Source organism: Acomys minous (assembly GCF_964271855.1).
Source record: "Acomys minous genome assembly, chromosome: 20".
Lineage (NCBI taxonomy): Eukaryota > Metazoa > Chordata > Mammalia > Rodentia > Muridae > Acomys > Acomys minous.
In genome coordinates, this window is record NC_140502.1 from 4504443 (window position 1) to 4527536 (window position 23094).

Sequence of the window (23094 nt, forward strand, 5' to 3'; positions counted from 1 at the left end):
AGTGGTTAAGAGCACTGCCTGCTCTTCCAAAGGACCCGGGTTCAGTTCCCAGCACCCACGTGTGGCAGCTCACAACTGGCCAGCCGTTTCATCTCTGCGTTTGCGTCTGTCTGCACCTGCTGCATCCCCAGTACTTTGTGCAGCGCCTGGTCAGGTGTAGCGAGGCGCTGAGCAAAAGAAAGGTCCGTCTTGAAGACTTTGCCTTCTGTTTGCTAATCCCAGGGTTCTGTCGGGTTCCTGCCTTTCAGAATCCAGGAAGCCATCACGATGGGACACATCTAAACAGGAGAAGAAAGAGGATTCCATTAGTGAGTTTTTAAGTCAGGCTAGATCAAAAGTTGGGCCACCAAGACAAGAGTCCAGCCCCCTAGGAAACAAAGAGCAAACCCCGGAGCCACGCCCGGAGCCACGCCTAGACAAGGTATGGGGGCTGCTGCTGTCTCTGTGGGGAACCATGGCCCTGCCCTTGTCTGTTTGTTTGTTTGTTTTGTTTTGTTTTTTGAGACAGGGTTATATGTGATATGTTCTCTACTTCGTAGCCCAGGTGAGCAAACCTTTGCTGTGCAGAGCAGTGTGGTAAGAAGGCAAGGCTCCGCCGGGCGGTGATGGCCCAGGTCTTTAATCCCAGCACTTGGGAGGCAGAGGCAGGAGGATCGCTGTGAGTTTGAGGACAGCCTGGTTTATAAAGCGAGTCCAGGACAGCCAAGGCTACACAGAGAAACTGTGTTTCGAAAAACCAAAAAAAAAAAAAAAAAGAAGAAGAAGAAGAAGAAGAAGTTAAGGCTCTGTGGGGCAGACAGCCTCTGCTCTACCCCACCCCCACCCCACCCCGTTCTGTAGGGACACCTGTTTTTCCAGAACAACTTTGTTTATGGAAGCAAACAGCAGATTTGTCCCACAGGCTTTATCTGGCTGGTGCCCATTAGGCGGATCCACAACACAATCAAAGCTCTAACTATATGAGAAAAGACTATAGGCTTCTGTCTAAGCTTTCGCTTAGCATAAACCATAGAAACCAAAGCCAATGTATTCACATGCGCAGGTAAAACTTTCCAAATAATAAGTGTTCATTTTGAGGAGAAAATATCCCCTGCAGTCCTCTGCTTTTCTTTTGCTTTGCATTTTGCACATATGTAGGTCAGAGGGCACTCTATGAGGCTGGGCCTCTCCATGTGGGGCCCAGGGACTGAACTCCGGTCAGCAGGCTGGGCAGCAAGCACCTTTGCCCTCTGAACCATCTCCTGAGCCTGATTTGCCCTTTTGAGATAAGACTGTGTAGACACGCTGGCCCTGAACTCTTCATCTTCCTGCCTCAGTTTCCCAATGCTGGGAAGACAGGCATGTGACCACCCCCCCCCCCAGCTCAATCTTTTTACTTTAATGTGTCAATATCATTATATTTAAAGTGAGTTTCTTGTAAATAGCATGTCCTTGTGTGTTATTTAAAATATTTTTTGGTAATCTTACATTTTGAGTGTTTGCATTCATATAATTTTTGGTATTTTTCGACTCAGTTGTCCATTTATCATATATGTAATTTCTTTTCATTTTTTCATATTCACTTCTGGTTTTGTTTTTCTTTTTCTTCGAGACAGGGTTTCTCTGTGTAGCCTTGACTGTCTGGACTCACTTTCTAGAACAGGCTGGCCTTGAACTCACTGCCTCTGCCTCCCCAGTATTGGGATTAAAAGCATGCACCACCACCACCCCGCTGCAATTTATTGTTTTTAAAATTCTGTCTCTTAGTATGTTTGTTTTGTTTGTTTTGTTTTGTTTTTTGAGACAAGATTTCTCTGTGTAGCCCCAATTGTCCTGGAATTTGCTCTGTAGACCAGGATGGGCTTTTTTTTTTTTTAAAGATTTATTTATTTATTTATTATATATACAGTGTTTTGCCTGCAGGCCAGAAGAGGGCACCAGATCACATTACAGATGGTTGTGAGCCACCATGTGGGTGCTGGGAATTGAACTCAGGACCTCTGGAGGATCAGGCAGTGCTCTTAACCACTGAGCCATCTCTCCAGCCCCTTGTGCCCTCTTTCATGTGTACTGTGTTTTCCATGTACACACGCTGAAAACTATCCTGTGATGTCATGTTTGCTTTCAGCCATTACACATATGTAAAGAAGCCAATGGAGATCCCAGCATTTTGCTTACTGAGCTGTTTACTGTTTCTGTTCCTTCTCCATCCTGGAGGTCCCATGTCTCCTTCCCCGTTCTGCTGAGGACCCTCCCTGAGCATGCCTTTCAGGGCAGGTGTGACATTTTATCCCCTCACATTTCTCACCTCGGAATGGCATGCGCTTTGTCTTTATTTCTGAGAATTGCTTGTTTTTGTTAGGTACACAATTTCTGTTGACAATCCTTGGGAGGCTGTAGCTGTAGCTCCTCAGCTCATGCTGCAGAGCCGGGCTTGAACCCAGAGCCTCATACATGCTAAGCACGCGCTCTGCCACTGAGCTGTGCTCAGACCCTGATTGTTTGTCCATTCCTTTCATGTGTTAGTTTTCCATTGATGAGAGACTAACAATACATGAAGAGGGTCTCATTTCTCTGGACTCACAGTTTCAGACGGCTCAGCCTACGGCCCCTCCCTCTCTGACCCTGGGTGTCATGCAGTGGGAGTTCATGGGACAGGCTGCTCGCCTCCCGGCAGCCAGGAAACAGAAAGGAGGGGGATGAACGGGGCTGGAGGGGGGGAGGTGAGGGAGAGACAAGGAAAGGGGTGTGGGAGAGATGTGAGGAGGTCCAGAATAAGACAAAACCTCCCAGGATCCACTTCTAGCTGTGTGACAGACCCTAAAGTTTCTACCAGTTCTCAAAATAGCATTAGTAGCTGGAACTAAGCATTGAACACCACTAGGGGGCGTTTCACACCCAGACCATGGTGGTCCTGGGAGTCTATGACAGAATCATTAAGACCTTTTGATAGCATCCCACAAGTTTCTGTTTATTTTTGTTTGGTTTGGTTTGGTTTTGGTTTTTTTGAGACAGGGTTTCTCTGTGTAACCCTGGCTCTTCTGGACTCCTTTTGTAGACCAGGCTGGCCTCGAACTCACAGAGATCCCCCTGCCTCTGCCTGTCCACATGCTGGGATTACAGGTGTGCGCCACCACACCTGGCTTGTTTATTTGTATTAATCTCCCTCTTTTTTTATTTTTTTATTTTTATTTTTTTACATTTTTTTCTCCCTCCTTTTTCTCTCCTTTGGTTCAAGTGGTGCATTTTTCTGAGCTGTTTTCAAGTTAGTAGAAACTTTTCAGTGTTGCGGTCACTCTGCTCCAGAGTAAGACAGTGAGCTCTGTTCCTTGGGGTGCAGGCCTCTGCTGTGTTGCCCAGCCCCCCAGGCCACACAGTCCTCGAGCCTCCTGCTTCCTGTGGATGAGGTTATAAAGACAGACCACAGGACTCCATCACCAGCTCAGCAACGGCTCCACACCCTCTGGTTTTTTTCTTTTTTCTTTTGGTGTTTTGAGACAGGGTTTCTCTGTGTAGCCCTGGCTGTCCTGGACTCACTTTGTAGACCAGGCTGGGCTCGAACTCACAGCGATCTGCCTGCCTCTGCCTCCTGAATGCTAGGTTTAAAGGCGTGCGCCACCACCGCCCGGCTGACCTTTTGATTCTTATATTTTCTACCTCTAAAACAACTATTTCCCTTTATTTCTTTGAAAGACATTATTATTGTTGTTGTTATTATTATTATTAAGACAGGGTTTATCTATGAGGCCTTGGCTGTCCTGGACTCATTGTAGACCAGGCTCACGTTGAACTCACAGAGATCTTCCTGCCTCTGCCTGTCTGAGTGCTGGGATTAAAGGCGTGTGCCACTATACCCCACTTCTATGAAAGGGTTTAATGAAACCTTTTCATTTATTTCACCTTATTCTTGGAGCACAGTTGTAGTTACTACTCACAGAAGCAAGTGCGGTGGCACACACCTTCAATCCCAGTACTCAGGAAGCCGAGGCAGGCAGATCGCTGTGAGTTTGCGGGAATTCTGGGCCATCCAGGACTATAGAGAGAGAGAGCTTCTCTTGTCTCAAAAAAAAAAAAAAAAAGGAATGTCTGATAAATCCAACATTTTTGTCATTTCAGTATCTGTTTTTCATGTTGTGGTCTCCTCAGTTGTGCATAACTGCTCTGGTTTCAGCTCTGTTGCTGTGACAGGCGCAGCATGAAGGAGGAAAGGGTTTGTTTGGCTGACACTTCCGGTCCACCCACTGTTGAGGGGACACTAGCCACGCCCACCACTGAGAGCAGAGAGAGTCAATGCAGCCCTGTGGTTGGTTGGCACTTTTTGCTTCTACACAGTCAGGGCTGTTGGAGAGCGGGTTGTCTCCTTCACACCTTTGCTCTGAGCTCACTGAACTGGGCTTGTGCCAAGTCACCGCCTCCTCCTCCTGGCCGCCTCAATGCTCATCCTAAGCAATGGCCAAGGGAGGCCTGTGGCGTTTTAATCCTGTGTCCCGGCTTCCTTCTTGCTGTGTGGAGAGGGCGCCAGTGCTCTCCTCAGCACTCCCCCACAGCCTTTATTTGCTTTTCTGAGAAAGAATCTCCACCCTGTGGCTCAGGCTGGCTTCAAATGTGCAATCCCCCTGTCTCCACCTCGCCAGTGCTGGGGACTGCATTGTGCCACCACACCTGGCTTCTTGATTAACTTAGTATTGGACACTGAAGGCCTGCATGGACTCTCGAAACTCCGTGGAGGCATTGTTCGCAGCTTCATCTCTCCGGGACCTCTGTAGGTCTGCTAATTACCAGTCTCCAAGAAGGGCCTCAAGCATATTCTAGAAGGAGCTCACAAGGGGAAAATGCTACATGCTTAGTGAGGCACTGGTGGTGGATTGTTTTATTTATTTGTTTTTAAGATCTATTTATTTATTATGTATATAGTGTTCTGCCTGCATGTACACCTGCAGGCCAGGAGAGGGCACCAGATCTCTTTACAGATGGTTGTGAGCCACCCTGTGGTTGCTGGGGATTGAACTCAGGACCTTTGGAAGAGCAGGCAGTGCTTTTAACCTCTGAGCCATCTCTCCGGCCCCCTGAGCTGTTTTTTTAAAATGTGTCTTACCTGCATGCCCATCTGTGCACCACATGCCTTGGTATCTGCTGAGGTCAGAAGAGGACCTCTGATCCCCAGGAACTGGAGTTAAAGATGGATGTGAGCCTCCATGTGAGTGCTGGGAATCGAACCCAGGCCTTCTGGAGGAGCAGCTAATGCTCGTAACCACTGAGCCATCTGTCCATACCCCTAAAGCCAGTCTTAACTACGTGCCCCTGGGTGCGTGTGTGTTTCAAAGCAATGAGTCCCTTCCCTCCTGACTCATTTCTCTGTTAACTCAGACTGAAGACAAAGATGTGGCTGCACAGACGGGTGGGGAAGGGAGCCGCCCTTCCATGGATTTATTCAAAGCCATCTTTGCCAGTTCCTCTGATGAAAAGTCCTCCTCCTCAGAGGAAGAGCAAGACGACAGTGAGGAAAGTCAAGAGCACGCTGAGGAGGCCAGCTCTAAGCATTCCCAGGAGGCAGCCGTGGAGGAGACTTCTGTGACCCATGGTAAGGCCGCCTCCCTGACTTGGGCACTGAGACACAGACTTATTTATGATGAGAAAGGCTCTCAGGAAGTCTGACCTTGACCTTACTGCTGCTGGCCTGCAACCTCCCATCCTCCTCCCAGGTCCTGGGGCTGCAGGGGTATGCCACATTGGCTTTGCACCCTTAAACAAGGACAACTGACAATTAGCAGTTAATGGTATCTCGTCATATACATACACACACGTATATGCATATGGTATGTGTGTATGTGTGTTAGTGTATGTGTGTGCATGCATGCACACTTGGGCCAGAGATCACACACACTCTCTCTCTCTCTTGGTTTTTCAAGACAAGGTTTTTCTGTGTAATAGCCCTGGCTGTCCTGGAACTCTCTTTGTAGGCCAGGCTGGCCTCAAACTCACAGACTCCAGATCAGTCTTGAGTTCAATTCCCAGTATCCACATGGCTGCTCACAGCTGTCTGATGCCATCTGCTGGTGTGGGGAGAGAGAGAGAGAGAGAGACAGAGAGACAGAGAGACAGAGACAGAGAGACAGAGACAGAGAGACAGAGACAGAGAGAGAGACAGAGAGAGAGAGAGAGACAGAGAGAGAGAGAGAGAGAGAGAGAGAGAGAGCGAGAGCGCACAAACTTAAAAAAAAAGGTGGTTGTTTTAAGACTGATCTCATGCTGGGTGTGGTGGCACATGCTTTTAATCCCAGCACTTTGGAGGCAGAGGCAGGCAGATTTATGAGTTTGAGGCCAGCCTGGTCTACAAAGTGAGCTTTTTTAAAGCCACCCCACCCCCGTGTCTTTCTGCATACCAGAGGACAGCATCAGACATAAGTGAGCAGCCATGTGGGTACTGGGACTTGAACCCAAGACCTTCTGAAGAGCAGTGAGTGCTCTTAACCACTGAACTATCTCTCCAGCTCCCTACCTTGCTTTTTGAGGTGAAGTCTCACCAGAACCAGGGGCTCACTAAGTTGCTAAACAGCCTGGCTATCAAGTCACAGACCACCCCCCCCTGGCATGGAAATTACAAGCACATGCCACCACTTGGCTTTTTGTGTGGGTTCTGGGCTCAAACCTAGGTGCACTTGCTTGTATGGCAGGCATTTGGGGACTGAGCGATCTCTCGTGCCTTTTGTCATTCTATTTTAATTTGTGTGAGCAGAGTCTTAGGTGTTGGGCCTCTTAAAATCTAGTTTAATAAATAAATATATATTTTTTAAAAGATTTATTTATTTATTATGCATACAGTGCTCTGCCTGCATGTACACCTGCAGGCCAGAAGAGGGCATCAGACCTCATTATAGATGGTTGTGAGCCACCATGTGGTTGCTGGGAATTGAACTCAGGACCTCTGGAAGAACAGTCAGTGCTCATAACCTCTGAGCCATCTCTCCAGCCCTCTGATGTATATTTTAAAGACAGTTGTGTTTGATCATGTTGATTTCCCAACTTCGCTTAGTTAAGAATTGAAAAAGTATAATTTTTCTTTAAGGTGTTTTGGTTTTTGTTTGTTTTTTTGAGTTGGGGATAGAGCTCAGTATCTTGATTGCACAAGATCTCTTCTCTACCTGGTTGGTGGAGGTGTTAGGCTTCTGGAAATGCATTTGGTCCCGAGGTATGTGAGGATGTTGAGGTTCTACGGTAGGGAAGGGAGTATGCTTCGGTCAGCTCTAGAAGGCCTGGCCTGGCACACTAACCCTTGGGAAGAGGGTCTGCTCTCACTTCCTGGCCCCCACACTTGCCCACAAGTCTGGCTTGCTTGTTCCATGCACCGCCTTGCGTGGCCCAGACATAAAAAGAGAGGCCATCTGAGATAGGAGAACTTTAGGATGCTGGAGCTGTGGCAGGTTCCATCTGCGTCTCCGGAGGCTCTCTCCGCCCTTGTCTGTCTCTCTGTCCCTGTCCTCGGTCTGTGGTACACCTGAGTATAAATCCTGAAGGCCCTTAACCAGGGTGGCACACAAGGATATGATAACAATATTTATTTTTAGAGGATTGCAATATCGGTTCCTTTTTTTTCCCCCCTGTGGATAAAACCATTATTGCTTTTAGTTATAAAGTCATGTATACTTGAAGTTTAAACCTAGGCTGGCCATAGTGGTACAAGTCTTAAACCTCAGCACTTGGCAGAGGCAGGTGGCCCTCGGGCAGTTAAAGGACAGCCTTGTCTACGTAGTTCCAGGACAGCTAACACTGAGCCCCTGTTCCCCCAAAAAATGTTTTTTAAAAAAAGTATAGGGCTGGCAATACAGCTCAATGATACAGTGCCTGCCTCCTATGCACAGGGAACTGGGTTCAATCCCCAGCGCCGCATAAACTATATGGGGCCCAGAACTGGACGCATTCAGTTACATAGTTAGTTCGAGATTACCCTGGCCTACGTAAGATTGTCTCAAATAAATGAAAGCCAAAAATGGTATAGAAAGGCGGAAAGCGTGTAAAACAACTACTCTTCACACTTTGCTGCGTGCTCTCCATTTGATGCCTGCTGTGTCTGAACACGGAATAGTCTGTTTACCTTTTCTGAGTAGCTGGCTTAGAATGAAAAGATTTCAGTAGTTTCACTTTGTCCTCTGTGGTTAGTATATTTCACTTGAGGTGGCCCGGTGGGACATAGTCTGCCCTCCCTGTTGGCAAGTTTGTATTTTCTCAGACGGGCTACAGTTGCCTCACATGGAGGACCTGTCAAGCAGCGGTTCTGTGGGGTCTAGTGTGGCTGACCCCCCCAGTCTTAGCCTTCCTGATGGGGTGAGAAGGTGTCCAGGAAACCCACAACTCCGAGGCTTGGGAAGGTAGCCCAGCTCTGAAGTGGGCCAGTGTCCCAAGGGAAGGGCATCGTGAGATACCAGAGCCCAGGAACCACACAGCCCTGAGAGGAGGTGTCCTGAGCAGAGGTGTGGCAGCTCCGGGGGCGGGGGTGGGGGTGGGGGGTCACCCCAACCCCTGAGGCGCTGAGGAGCCTGAGTCCACTGCTTTGCTTCTTCTCTTCTGGGCTTCTTGGCTTCTTCCAATGAGAGAGTCAGAGCAGGCAGTAAATCTCTTTAAGAGAGATTTATTGGAGGGGCGAATCCAGGAGTGGCTGCTTCTGCTTCTGGGAGAAGGCAGCAGAGAAGTGGGCGGACACAGCCTTTATACGAGAGACTTTAGGGGGCGGAGCTTTCTGGGGCAGAGTTCTCCAGAGTGAGGATTGGTCGGATATCAAGTCCTGAGTATTAAATGTAATGTTAATCCCAGCAGGAGGCAGGCGGATCTCTGTGAGTTCAAGGCCAGCCTGGTCTACAGTGAGTCCACGACAGTCAAGGCTACACAGAGAAATCCTGTCTCGAAAAACCAAACAAAAGCCCCAAAATTAAGTCCTGAGTTTTGGGGGAAGCTTAGGGATTGGTGGGTTTTTTCTCAGCCTTTTTACCTAAAATGACCATAAATCTGGGAGGGGTCCCACTGAGGGCTGGGGATGGCCAGTGTGGCCAGTTTGACCATTGAGAGGTGTGGGGGAGGGGCCTGTTAGTTCCTGCCCTGAGGGGTTTACACGGACTTGAACTCTAAACAAAACAACTTTCCTTAACTAAACTATGAGCTCATACTTAAGGGGTCAGGTTTCTAGTTCTGTTTCTCCCCCCCCCCCCCCCCACTCCCCCAACACACTGGCAGTGTCACACCCTGTAAAGCTCCCTGACTCAGAGAAATGGCTAGTTTATACATTGTTGCCACAGAGATGGCGCAGGTTCTCACAGACACGCCTCCCTCCCCGGGTTCATACCCCGAGGCCTGAGGTGCTGCTGCTTTCTCTGTGGCATCTCGGTTTCTCCAGATCTCAGATCTCAGGTCCTTGTGCTGTGGAGATTTAGCCTCAGCTGCTACGGAACCCTGAGGTGTAGAGAGGCCAGCAGCACACTCCGAACGAGAGCACCCCTTCCGGGGACCACAGGGTGCGGCACCTGGGTGCGGGTGTGCTGAAGAGGCCACGCCCAGGGAAAGACTGAGGGGGAGCCCAGAGGCAAATCTTGAAGCTGCCCAGCCTGGCTGCTGGAGCTCCTCAGCAGCGGGGCGTGGGGTGGGGGGACGGACACTGGGATGGGGAGCAGGGGGAGGTGGGGGTGATACTTTCCTGCAGCGCATACAAAGGGAGTCTGGCAGGAAAGGCTTTCCCTGAGGTAAACAGCCAGCACCCAGTTCCCGTGGCTTCCAACATGGCCACCACCATGTGTTCAGCACTGGCTGTTTCCGCGGAGCGACGAAAGGGCACTGTTGGTGGCAAAAGACGCCAAGACCCAAGCGCATCAGCGTGGGGCAGATGGATGAAATCAATCCGCCGGTGTTTTTCAGCTGTCGAGCGGGAGCCGTGCGAGCCAGCAGCCCCCTTCCCCATCCAGAAGGTGCACATCGATGAGCGAGCGGAGTTTGGGCCGCGGCTGCCTCCCGTCTTCTGTCCCAGTGAGTCCAGAGCACATGTCCGCAGGCCACCCCTGCAAGGGAACAGGGCAGCAGCGTCCCTCCCACGCGTCTACCTGTCCCCGCACCCACCAAGTGTTCACACGGTTCTGATTTACAGTCAGAACCTGCAGTGCATTGAGCGCCCAGGGGACAGTGTTTCCTTACAGTATGGAAGCTCTAAATCCCTTTGCTTCCCAGCTCTGAGGCGTTAATGTTACAATTCAAAGCATCTTAGATGTTGTCATTTTACAGGCTGCTATGGCACAATAGCCCCAGCACTCAGGACACTGAGGCAGGAGGATCACTGTGAATTCGAGGCCAGCCTGGTCTACAAAGCGAGTCCAGGACAGCCAAGGTTACACAGAGAAACCCTGTCTCAAAAAACCAAAAAAATAAAAAAATAAATCACTTTTGGAAATGAAGGACTAAATGTCAGGTGTGGTAGTGTGGTGGCGCACGCCTTTAATCCCAACACTTGGGAGGCAGAGGCAGGTGGATCTCTGTGAGTTCTAGGCCAGCTTAACTTAGACAGTTTCAAGACTGCCAGAGCTACCTTGTCTCAGAAAAAGAAAGGTTTTGAGGGCCAGGCTAAAATGATAGAATGGCCCAGTTAGGTAAGCAGCAACTGATCCCCTGCCCGCCGGGGAGTTCCCTAGAGCAGTCCCACCCCCCAAACACTGGCTCTGCTGCGCACCCCAGCCAGCGAGGGTCTCTCTCTCTCGGCTTAGATTCACGCATGTTTGCCTCCAGGTTGCTGTTGGCACTTGCTGGCTGAAGGATTCTATGGTTCACTTATGCCCATTTCCCAGAATGCCCTCAACATCCATAAAACAGTGAATCAATGGTAGCCTGGTGGTGCATGGGTTATTTAGGGGATGTGGGTTTTCAAAAAGTAGCATTAAAAAAAAAAAGAAAACAACTTTGGGGAGGTGAAAAGTTGAAATATCTGACTAACAGTACGATCAGAAAGTCGCAGAGCGCTTAAAATGGTTAGTCCTCGCTTTCTCCCCATCGCTCACGTGTGAATTACACCTTCTCTCCTAGATACGCGCCAGACGCTCGACATACCTCAAAAAACAAAACCTAAGAAGAGCAAAGACAAACACAAGAACAAGAAGGAGCACAGAAGGAGGAAAGAGAAGGTGAGCGGCTCCCTCGAGGGGCGGAGGAGCTCCTGGCCACCATGCGGGGCACATGCTAGCTTTGTTTTTCTCCCCAGAAACTTTATTTTCTTTTAGAGCAGCAAACTTTGAGTAGTTGAACTGGAAGAAAGGGAGGGGGGAAGGAAGGAAATCAATCTGTGCCCTATCTATCTATCTATCTATCTATCTATCTATCTATCTATCCATCCATCTATCCATCCAGCCATCAACCTGCCCATCCATCCATCTATCCATCTATCTATCCATCCACTCATCTATCCATCAACCCATCCATCCACCCACCCATCCATCCATCCACCCACCCATCCATCCATCCATCCATCCACCCACCCATCCATCCATCCACCCATCCATCCATCCACCCACCCATCCATCCATCCACCCACCCACCCACCCATCCATCCATCCATCCATCCACCCACCCATCCATCCATCCATCCATCCACCCACTCATCCATCCATCCATCCATCCACCCACTCATCCATCCATGTATCCATCTAATGTAGGATTTGGGGCTGGAGAAATGACTCAGTGGTTAAGTGCACTGGCTGTTTTTGCAGAGCACCTGGCTTTGGTTTCTGGTACCTGGTTTATAACTGTCTGTACCAGTTCCAGGGCATCTGATGCCCTCTTCTGGCTCCCACAGGCACTGCAGGCATGTGGTGCCTGGGTGGTGGTGGCGCATGCCTTTAATCCCAGCACTCAGGAGGCAGAGGCATGCGGATCTATATGAGTTCGAGGCCAGCCTGGTCTACAAAGTGACTCCAGGCCATCCAAGGCTACACAGAGAAACCCTGTCTCAAAAAACCAAAAAAAAAAAAAAAAAAAAAAGTTTTGTTTTTTTAATAGTTCCAGCAACCAAACACATGCTTGATGTATATGTTTTATTTTGTTTTTATATATGACAAAGTGCTACTTTTTTGAGCCAAGTTCCTAGCTCTTCTCAGGCTAAGCATTTTGCTGCTGAGAAATACCTCACTGGGGATTCTAGGCAGGGGCTCTACTACTGAGCCACACCCCAGCCCCTCACTGGGGGATTCTAGGCAGGGGCTCTACCACTGAGCCACACCCCAGCCCCTCATTGGGGGATTCTAGGCAGGGGCTCTACCACTGAGCCACGCCCCAGCCCCTCACTGGGGGATTCTAGGCAGAGGCTCTACCACTGAGCCACACCCCCAGCCCTCACTGGGGGATTCTAGGCAGGTGCTCTACCGCTGAGCCACACCCCAGCCCCTCACTGGGGGATTCTAGGCAGGGGCTCTACCACTGAGCCACACCCCCAGCCCTCACTGGGGGATTCTAGGCAGGGGCTCTACCATTTAGCCACACTCCTCAGCCCCTCACTGGGGGATTCTAGAGAGGGGCTCTACCACTGAGCCACACCCCAGCCCCTCAGGGGGGATTTTAGGCAGGTGCTCTATCACTGAGCCACACCCCAGCCCCTCACTGGGGGATTCTAGGCAGGGGCTCTACCTCTGAGCCACACCCCAGCCCCTCACTGGGGGATTCCAGGCAGGGGCTCTATCACTGAGCCACACCCCAGCCCCTCACTGGGGGATTCTAGGCAGGGGCTCTACCACTGAGCCACACCCCAGCCCCTTACTGGGGGATTCTAGGCAGGGGCTCTACCACTGAGCCACACCCCAGCCCCTCACTGGGGGATTCTAGGCAGGGGCTCTACCACTGAGCCACACCCCAGCCCCTCACTGGGGGATTCCAGGCAGGGGCTCTATCACTGAGCCACGCCCCAGCCCCTCACTGGGGGATTCTAGGCAGGGGCTCTACCAATAAGTTCTACCCCAGGCTCCTTGGTTAGCTGTGTGTGTGTTTTCATGTATGTAAAGCTGTATGTGTGGATGTATAGATAGAGGCCAGAGGTCAACATCAAGCATCAGACTCAATCATTCTCCACCTTTGTTTATTTGTTTGGTTGGTTGGTTTTGGTTATTTTGAGACAGGTCTTTCAATATAGCCCTAGCTATCCTATAATTTACTCTGTTGACCAAGCTGGCCTTGAGCTTGCAGAGATCCCCCTGCCTCTGCTTTCTCAGTGCTGCGGTTAAAGGTACATGCCATCATACCTGGCCCCTCAGCCTTGTTTTCTGTGACAGGCTCTCTCACTGAGCCTGGAGCCTGCTGCTGCTGGAGCGGGCAGTAGGCCTGCAGCACCGCACCTCAGTCAGCCCGCGAGGCCATCACCATCTGAGCTCCTCCCAGCCACGCCCAGCCTCCTCCTTTCATCCAGCCAGTGAGGGACACACCTATTGTCTCTCTCGCTTTCTAACCCTCCTTTTTCTTTTTTCTTTTTTCTAGAAAAAGAAACACAAGAAGCACAAACACAAAAGTAAACAAAAAAACAAGAAACCAGAAAAAAGTAGCAGTTCTGAGAGCACGGACAGCAGCGACAGCGGGAGCGAGGAAGGAGGGACTGCAGACCTGTCCCCCCAGGAGCTGCTGAGGCGGTAGGCTCCGGGGAGGGCAGGCTGGGATGGTAGGGGGGGGCAGGGGGGAGGGCAGGCTGGGAATGGTAGGCTGGGGGGGAGGGCAGGCTGGGATGGTAGGCTGGGGGGGAGGGCAGGCTGGGAATGGTAGGCTGGGGGGGGGTAGTGGGTTAGGGAGGAGGGGGCTGGGGCGGTAGACCACGGGGGAGGGCAGGCTGGGATGGTAGGTGGGGGGCGGGGGAGGAGGGGTAGTGGAGATAGGGGGAGGGGTAAGGGAGGGGGGCGCTGGGGCAGTAGGCCCCAGGGGAGGCGGGCTCAGGCGGTAGGCCCGGGTAGGGTGGGCTGCTCAGGTCTTCTCAAAGGCTCTTTGAGTTTTCAGTATGCTTGCTTTGAGCAGTGTCAGAAATGAGACACTTAAGTTGGGGTGGTGGCACTCACCTGTTACCCCAGCTCTTGGGAGACCGAGGCAGGAGGATTTCAAGTTTGGGGACAATATGGGCCACATGGTGTGACAATATGTCTCAAAACCCCAAAGTGGGGAATAGAATAGAAACAGAGAGAGAGAGAGAGAAAAGGCTTCAGGCCCAACAGCGAAGGCTTCCTTCCCCACGTGAACCTCCCCCAGCAGTCTCCTACCAACTCTCAAGACTTCTGTACACACACACACACACACACACACACACACACACACATGTACACACACCTGCACACACACATATGCACAGTCACATGCATGTGCATATTCACACAGAAGTTGAAGTTATTTTTATATAACTGTTTTTGTTTCTCCTAGCTTCTTAAGCTGGCTACCACACAAATAATTGAGACTCTTTTATATTTGTTTTTAAATAGCTTTACAACACAATCTTGAGCAGTTATGTCTGTTCTTAACCCTCTGTGCTGTTTTGTCTCCCAGCAAACAGCCCAGCGCTACTTGCACGTTGTAGCTTTCCTCGGCTCCAGCTCCTTCCTCCTGATCTTTCTTGCACCTCTACCCAAGCTCTGTTCCCCCCCACTTCCTCCTCCCCTGACCAGCAGGAAGTCCAGCCCTATTCTCTCCCCTGCTCAGCGATTGGCTGTAAGCTGCTTTATTGACATACCAGGGAACAGTTGGGGAGCAGTGTTTACACAACATTGAGACAGAAATCAGAACTTAAACTACATAATTACCTTATTCCTACATACATATGCACGCACAGTCACACACACAGACACAAATATACACACATACATGTGCACACAATCATATACACAACACGATCTTAAAAACAACTATACATATAAACAACCATGAACACACATGCATAATCATATACACGTATACACTTACACACATAGAAGCACCGTCATTCACATACAACCAAACATATATGCAGTCATAGATATATGCAATTATTTACATATGTCATAAACACATTACTGTCCTTTTTTAATTTTAATTGTACTGTTTTTGGTTTTTAAAGACAGGGTTTCTTTTCTCTGTGTAGCCTTGGCTGTCCTAGGCTCATTTTGTAGACCAGGCTGGCCTCCAAGTCACAGCAATCCACCTGCCTCTGCCTCTCGAGTGCTGGAATTAAAGGCGTGTGCTACTATGCCCGGCTGCTGTCCTTTAAAAAATTTTTTTTTGCTGTCCATTTTTAATATATATATTTCAAAATTGATTTATGTGTATGAGTGTTTGCCTGCTTGTTTGTGTATACACACATCTATCTGTCTGTCTGTCTGTCTATCTATCCATCTATCCATCTATCTATCTATCCTGTCTATCGTGGGCATGCAATGCAAGCAGAGGCCAGGAGGGGGCGCAGGATTCCTTGGAGCTAGCGTTACAGTGACTGTGAGCTCAGTGCCAGCACCGCAACCTGAACCCAGATCCTCTGCAAGCGTAGCAAGTGCTAGGAACTGCCCACCCGTCTCTCCAGCTGCCTCCCCCACCCCCCTTTTCAGACTATAACACCCATGGCCTCTAGTCCAGTTCCCAGTAGAGTCCTTGCTCCCCTCTGAGAGCTCATGAGCACAGTCCCTTCCTTTCCTGCATTCTGGGCTGTAAAGCTCTCCTTGCAGCCTGCTAGGTTTTCTCGATCTGGCGGCTCCGAGCTTTTCCTAAACCAGTTCTAAAGGCCTGTGAGCCCCACGGTAAGGAACCTCACTCCTTGGTAGCAATTTTCTGTTACTTTTTTGTTTTTCAAGACAGGGTTTCTCTGTTGTAGCCTTGGCTGTCCTGGACTCGATTTATAGAGCAGGCTGGCCTTGAACTCACAGCGATCCCCCTGCCTCTGCCTCCTAGGTGACTGCAAATTCAGCCAACAGTGGGAATTAGCCATCACTCCTGTTGATTGGCCTGGCCCCGCCCACATCCGGTATCATCCTCTTAGCAGGGCTGACCTGGGATTCACTGTGTAGCCCAGGCTGACCTGAAAGCCATTAGTGAGTCTCCTGTCTTGCCCTCTAGAATTCTGGGATTGCAGATGTGAGCCACCAACCCTGGCTCTGGTATTATCTTGACCAGGGCTGCACTGCTGTGGGAGACTTGCTCCTGCCCAGGGGTCACACGGACGGAAGCTCCTCTGTGGGAGTGTGTTAGGGTAGACAGAAAACACAGGCAGGTGGCTGTGTGCTGACTGACATGTAAAAGTTAGGTAACCCTGTGAAGGGTTTTGGCGGTGCACTTGAGAGGTGGAGGCGGGAGGGTCAGGAGTTCAAAGTCATCCTGACCTGCGTAGCAAGTGTGAGGTCAACCTGAGCTACAAGAAATCTTCTCTCAAACAAACAAACAAACAAACAAACAGGAAGCAAACAAAGACAAGGGAGACCTGAGTGTATGTAGTAAGTACTGTTGGTGTGGAAGACTCACCCTGGGGCCTCAAGATAGCTCTAAATGCACCTGTGCTTTCTTTTTTGTTTGTTTGTTTGTTTGTTTGTTTGTTTGAGACGGGGTCTCACTGTCTAACCCTGGCTGGCCTCAAACTCACAAACATCCTCCTGCCTCTGCTTCATGAGTGCTGGCATTGAAGTCATGCATCATTAAAATAGCCAGTGATTCCCCCCACCCAGGTTTTTTTTTTTAAGATTTATTTATTTTATTTATTACATATGAGTGCTTTATCTGCAGAAGAGGGTGTTAGATCACATTATAGATGGTTGTGAGCCATCATGTGGTTGCTGGGATTGAACTCAGGACCTTGGAAGAGCAGGTGGCGTTCCTAACCACTGAGCCATCTCTCCAGCCCGCACCTGTGCTTTCAACCACCTAACAAACCCAAGATAAACAACTGTAAAGAGAAAAGGCACCGTGGGGGCTCTCAGTTCAGAGTGTCCAGTCCACGCTCAGATGTCCCTTTTGATGGGGCCCAGGAGACCACCACACACCACGGTGAGGATGTGGAGCAAGACAGAAAGGAAGAACCTGGGGTCCCTCCACTGTCTGCTTTAAGAGCTAAAAAGCCTCCTCAAGTGACCTCAGGCCTCCCACTGTGTCCCATCAGGGAGCCCCTTGTGGGATGGCCCCAACCCTGCTGTGTGCGTTCTAGAGGGCAAACGCAGGTCACACTTGGGAGCAAGTGCTCTCACCTTCTGAGCCATCTTGTCACCCTTCTCTTGTCCTTTTAAAAGATAATATCTTACTATTTAGGCCAGCCGGCCTTGAGCTCAGTCCTCCATCAGACCCCTCACTACTAGAATTATCAGCGAACACAACCATGCCCCTCCCCCAGCTCCTGTTTAGTTGTATTGAAAGAAATCATGTTTAATTCACGCGTGTGTGCTTTCCCCCTCTGTATTTGCAGCTAGCGTGCACGCCAGCGCTGTACCACTGAGCCATCTCCCCAAGCCCTAATGGAACTGCATGAGCTCTCAGTGCCTGGCTTAGGAGATGCTTCTGTGTTACCTAGGCAACAGCAGCTGTTGGTCCTCTGCTGTGCCCTGTCCTTTATGCAAATGAAACATGGAGGGTTGCCTGCCCTTCCCTTGGTTTGCTCCGAGTGAAGCCCGACTCTGAATGGAGTAGCCATGGATTTCCTTTGCAGCTGTCTCTTATTTTTTCCTATCTTTTTGTGATAAGGTCTAGCGCATTCTGGCCTGGAACCTGCGGTCTTCCTGTCTTAGCCTCCTGAGTGCTGGGATTACAGGCGTGTGCAGCCATGGCAGCACCTCCTTACTTGTGTTATCAAACTGAGATTTCTGGATGATGGCTCCAAAGCTTTGGGCCCTGCAGTGAACACATTTTTTTTTTCCTTTCCAAAAGTCATGTGACAGATGAGGTGAGTGTGTGGAGCTGGCATAAGAAGTCGCTGTTAAAAATGAGTCCTGGCTGGGCGGTGGTGGCACACACCTTTAACCTCAGCACTCGGGAGGCAGAGGCAGGCGGATCGCTGTGAGTTCGAGGCCAGCCTGGTCTACAAAGTGAGTCCAGGATAGACAGGGCTACACAGAGAAACCCTGTCTCAAAAAACCAAAAAAAAAAAAAAAAAAAAAAAAAAAAAAGAAAAGAAAAGAAAAGAAAAGAAATTAGTCCTGGATCGATTGATTATGGTGGCAAACACCTTTAATCCCAGAACTCGAGGCAGAAATAGGCAGATCTCTGTGGGTTCGAGGCCAGCCTGGTCTACAAAATAAGTCCAGGATAACCAAGGCTACACAGAGAAACCCTGTCTAGAAAAGAAAGAAAGAAAGAAAGAAAGAAAGAAAGAAAGAAAGAGATTGGTTCTGAGGCGAAATGTGGGTCAGCAGGTCTTTCTGTGTGCCCTGGAAATAATGGAAAGAACCGTTTAAAATGAGGATTAAGCAGCTAGAGAGATGGGGAACAGCACAGCAAGCAGCTCACTGCTGCCTAGAACTCCATTTCTCTGGGATGAGACGTCCTCATTTGGACACTGAGAGAGCACCTACACTCATATGCATGCACACACACACACACACACACACACACACACAATGTAGAAGTGATTATATTAAATCTTAGAAAAGAAAATCAGGACTGAGGCCAGGAGTGGAGACTCACTTGTAATCCCAGCACTTGGGACGCGGCAGGAAAGGCTGCTGGGCATGGGAGGCCAGCCTGGGCTAAGTGTGGGGTGTGGCACAGGCTGTCTGATTCTCGTCTCTCTCCTTCTCTCCTGTTTCCTTCTGCAGACTCAAGTGTCTCCCGCTAAGGAGGCAGTAACGGAGCCCTGCCCTGGCCCATCTCAGACTGGAGTGTCCTCCATGACAGAAGAGCATTGATTTCCCCAGCTCACACATTGTACAGACTGTATTTATATGTAAATTCCTGCTGTAAAAAATAATTTTTTAAACCTTGACATTTCAAAGGCTGCCCTGAAAGGTTGCAGAAATTGACTTCTATTTTTAACTTAATTTCATGTTAGAGGGCAAAACGACTGAGCAGTTTAATTAAAGTGGCAGGGTTTTTTTTCTATGTGCTTCTTGATTTCTTTGGGAATTTCCCGGATACTTTAAAAAGGAGAGAAGACTGAAGGTTTTTCTCTGCTTTTGACATGAAGATAACTGAGTCCAATAAGGACAGCTGGGACTGTAGAGGAGGCGGTGAAAGAGGAGGCGTTGAGAGAGTCCTTCTCCTGTGGGTGGTGCCTGGAGCCGTGTTCAGACTGAGCAGGGCAGTCTGAGTCTCTAAAAATGTCCACCCCTAAAAACGATCTCTGGCATTTTGGACACATGAGGAAGGAGACCCATGTACAAAACCAGGGACCTGAGCCAGATGTGGTGGTGGCGCACTCTTTTAATCCCAGCACTTGGGAGGCAGAGACAGATGGATCACTGTGAATTCGAGGCCAGCCTGGTCTACAAAGCAAGTCCAGGACAGCCAAGGCTACACAGAGAGACCCTGTCTGGAAAAACCAAAAAATAAATAAAATAAAAAATAAACCAAAAAAAATTATTTTGCCAGTAGTGGTGGCACATGCCTTTAATCCCAGAATTTGGGAGTCAGAGACAGGCAGATCTCAGTGAGTTCAAGGCCAGCCTGGTCTACAAAGCAAATCCATGGACAGGCAGGACTACAAGAGAAACCTTGTCTAAAACAAAACAAAACAAAAACCAGGCACCTTTCCCTTGTGCTGTCCTGGCTCCTGGCTCCCTGTCACAGCTCAATCTCTGTCCATTGCCTGGGTAGCTTGTCACACACCCAGTTTGTGTGTGGTAGTTGACTGATAAGTGGTCCGTAAATTCTGACATGACCAGGGTCCCGTCTTTAAAAAAAAAAAAATCATGCTTTGTTGAACCACACAGACATGAGAAGGCTCTATTTTTACCCTAATTCCATCCAGTCTTTTTTTTTCCCCCTGCCTATAACTATCATTGGCATTGTAATGAATCTTTCCCATATAAACATACCAATGGTCTAACTCTGGTAGCTGTATCCTGTTCCAACTAGGTCAAGCCATAACTTAGGGACTTGTCAAACTAGTAGACACAAACCAGGTGTGCTGTGAGTTCCTACCCAGGCAAAGGACAGAGACTGAGCTGTGACCGGGAGACAGGACGGCACCAGGGTAAGGCGCCTCATTTTGTGCCTCATTCTCCTTCCTCGTGTGTCCAAAATGCCAGATATTTTTTTTTGTTTTGTTTCAAGACGGAGTCTCTCTGTGTAGCCTTGGCTGTCCTGGACTCACTTTGCAGACCAGGCTGGCCTCGAACTCACAGAGATCCACCTGCCTCTGCCTCCCAAGTGCTGGGATTAAAGGCGTGCACCACCACGCCAGGCCACCAGAGATCATTTTTAGGGCTAGTGGTACTTCGGGTGCGGAGACATCTTCTAGTCCCTTACCCCGCCCCCTTTCCTCTCTTTCCCTCCCTCCCTCCCTCCCTCCCTCCCCCCCCCCCGCCTTGTTATGTAGCCCAGGCTGGCCTGGATAGGAGCAATCCTGCCGCAAGTCATGGGCTGCACGTGCACCCAAAGGATTCAGCACGGGTGTGGGGCGCGCGGTGCCACCGTTCCCCCTGTGGCCGGCCTGCGGGGCAGGGCAGGCTCCAAGATGGCCTCGCCACCAGTCCCCCGGAAAGCCTCGGGGGACGCCAGGAAAGGTTCTGCGGGGTCCTGGAGGGGTTCAGGAGAAACTAGGAAGGGCTCTAGAGACAGGAGGAAAGTGTCTGATGAGATGAATGCCTCAGAAGAGGTCCCGAGGGGTCCTGGCCAGGCCAGGAAGCATCCTCGTCGCAGGAGGAAGAGCTCTTCACGGAAGCGGTCGGCTGGGCCCAAGAAGTCGAGTTTTAGCGAGGACAGAAGGGTTTCAGCCGATACCAGGAGGGTTTCCGATGATACCGGGAGGGTTTCCGATGATACCGGGAGGATTTCCGCCGATACCAGGAGGGTTTCCGCCGATACCAGGAGGGTTTCCGCCGATACCAGGAGGGTTTCCGATGATACCAGGAGGGTTTCCACCGATACCAGGAGGGTTTCCGCCGATACCAGGAGGGTTTCCGATGATACCAGGAGGGTTTCCGCCGATACCAGGAGGGTTTCCGATGATACCAGGAGGGTTTCCGCCGATACCAGGAGGGTTTCCATCGATACCAGGAGGATTTCCGACAATACCAGGAGGGTTTCCGATGATACCAGGAGGGTTTCCGCCGATACCAGGAGGGTTTCCATCGATACCAGGAGGATTTCCGACAGTACCAGGAGGGTTTCAGCCAATACCAGGAGAGTTTCCATCGATACCAGGAGGATTTCCGACGATACCAGGAGGATTTCTGTCGACTCCAGGAGAGGTTCAGCCAGTTCCTGGGGAGATTCAGCTGACAGCAGGAGGGCTTCGGCCCATACCAAGAGTTCAGACGAGGACAGGAGCAGCTCGTCCTCCATCTTTGCCAGTGTGCGGCCCAACAAGGTGCCCTGGGTCACCCTGATGAGAGCCCTGGGTCGTTTCAAGCTGTCCCTCCCGGATATCCGTCGGGACCACATGCTGACCTCCCGCGACCCCTTGGCCCTAGAGACTGAACTTCCGCCACGTGTGAAGAAGCACAAGGCAGTAGTGAAGAGATTGTGGGGCAACCACCAACCTCTCTCCAAGGTCAGAGCTACCCAGCAAGGTCAGGGGACCTGGGGGCGGGGTGGGGGTGGGGGCTCCCCAGCCACCTGGGTGAGACTCTCCATCCATTCTGCATCCACCTTCCTCCCACCTGCAGGCCCTGTAGAGGGCAGGGGTGCAACGCCCCCTGGGGGACACGCATGGTGCCTGCAGCTACCCGTGACACCTGCCATCTTCGGTAGCCAGTGCCTTACCCTCTGCAGTCCAAACCTTTTTACATCCCAGAGTCCCCTGCGACTATGACTTCATCCTTTCCCCTCACCTTCCTGGAAGCGCTGAGCGAACCCTTTTGTCTCCTTCCCTCCGTCCATTCATGCTTTGTCAACTCAGCCTCTCAGTCCTGGCGTGCCCCTCCCCCATGACTCCTAGCTGTGGGAGGAGCAGGGTAAGGGGTCGGGCTGCTTTCATCTCATCCCCCGCCCCCCATCTCTGCTTTTCAGCTTTATTGTTATAATCCCGGTATCACACGATCAACTGAGCAAGGCATACATTGGACAGTGTCTCCTTTTAGCGTTTTCACACTGTTGAAACGTTGCCACTTTTGAACGTTACAGTCACCCCCACCCCCACTTTAAAGAAAAAGATTACCGATTATCAGTCATTTAGTTATTTCCTATTTTCTTTTTTTTTTTAATTTTTTTAAAGATTTATTTATTATGTATATAGTATGCATCAGATCACATTATAGATGGTTGTGAGCCACCATGTGGTTGCTGGGAATTGAACTCAGGACCTCTGGAAGAGCAGCCAGTGCTCTTAACCTCTGAGCCATCTCTCCAGCTCCTATTTCCTGTTTTCCTACAACTCACTCCCTAACTCTGGGCAGCCACCGTTCCTGCTTTCTGATTTGTTATTTTCGACAGTAATAGAATCTAGTGTGTAGGCATCGGAGGTGGCTTCTTTCCCTTAACGCAATGCTTTCAAGGTTATCCACACTAGAGAATCTGTCAGGTCGTTAATTGCCAAATACTAGTCCCTTGTATGGCTTTGACATTACATATATATATATATATATATATATATATATATATATATATATATATATATATATATATATATTCATGTGTCAGTTGGTAGACAGCTCACTGAAGTGAGTATTCTGTGCACACACACAAGCTTTTGTGTGGCTATTTTAATTTTCTGGAGTGTAAAATGGCATATATATAATATATATATATATGTATGTATATACATACACATGCATATATATGTGTGTATACACACACATCAGGGTTTTTCCAGGCAGGGTTTCCCTGTGTAGCCTTGGCTAACCTGGACTCACTCTGTAGACCAGGCTGGCCTCAAACTCACAGTGATCCGCCTGCCTCTGCCTCCCGAGTGCTGGTATTGAAGGTGTGCGCCACCACGCCCGGCAATTTTAACTCACATTTTGTATTTTATGCGTATGAATGTTTGCCTGCAGATGTGTGTGTGTGTGCATCATGTGTGGCAGAGCC

The 23094-nt window shown here is 49.9% G+C and overlaps 2 protein-coding genes across 3 annotated transcripts in view; both read left to right on the forward strand.

Annotated features, from left to right (window-relative positions):
- GPATCH1 (G-patch domain containing 1) overlaps window positions 1-19005 on the forward strand; it is a 51331-nt gene extending 32326 nt beyond the window's left edge. Inside the window, exons 15-20 of the mRNA XM_084770814.1 lie at window positions 249-421; window positions 5347-5560; window positions 9880-9987; window positions 11032-11129; window positions 13465-13613; window positions 18723-19005. Coding sequence (XP_084626940.1) covers window positions 249-421; window positions 5347-5560; window positions 9880-9987; window positions 11032-11129; window positions 13465-13613; window positions 18723-18753 — 773 coding nt within the window. The 3' untranslated portion in view covers window positions 18754-19005. The remainder of the gene's footprint in view (window positions 1-248; window positions 422-5346; window positions 5561-9879; window positions 9988-11031; window positions 11130-13464; window positions 13614-18722) is intronic.
- Window positions 19006-20548: 1543 nt separating this feature from the next.
- WDR88 (WD repeat domain 88) overlaps window positions 20549-23094 on the forward strand; it is a 34300-nt gene continuing 31754 nt past the window's right edge. Inside the window, exon 1 of one of the 2 annotated variants that reach the window (XM_084770823.1) lies at window positions 20549-21619. In XM_084770823.1, coding sequence (XP_084626949.1) covers window positions 20582-21619 — 1038 coding nt within the window. In that variant the 5' untranslated portion in view covers window positions 20549-20581. Of the gene's footprint in view, window positions 21639-23094 lie in introns of both variants that reach the window. The other variant, XM_084770824.1, reaches the window with a different exon arrangement.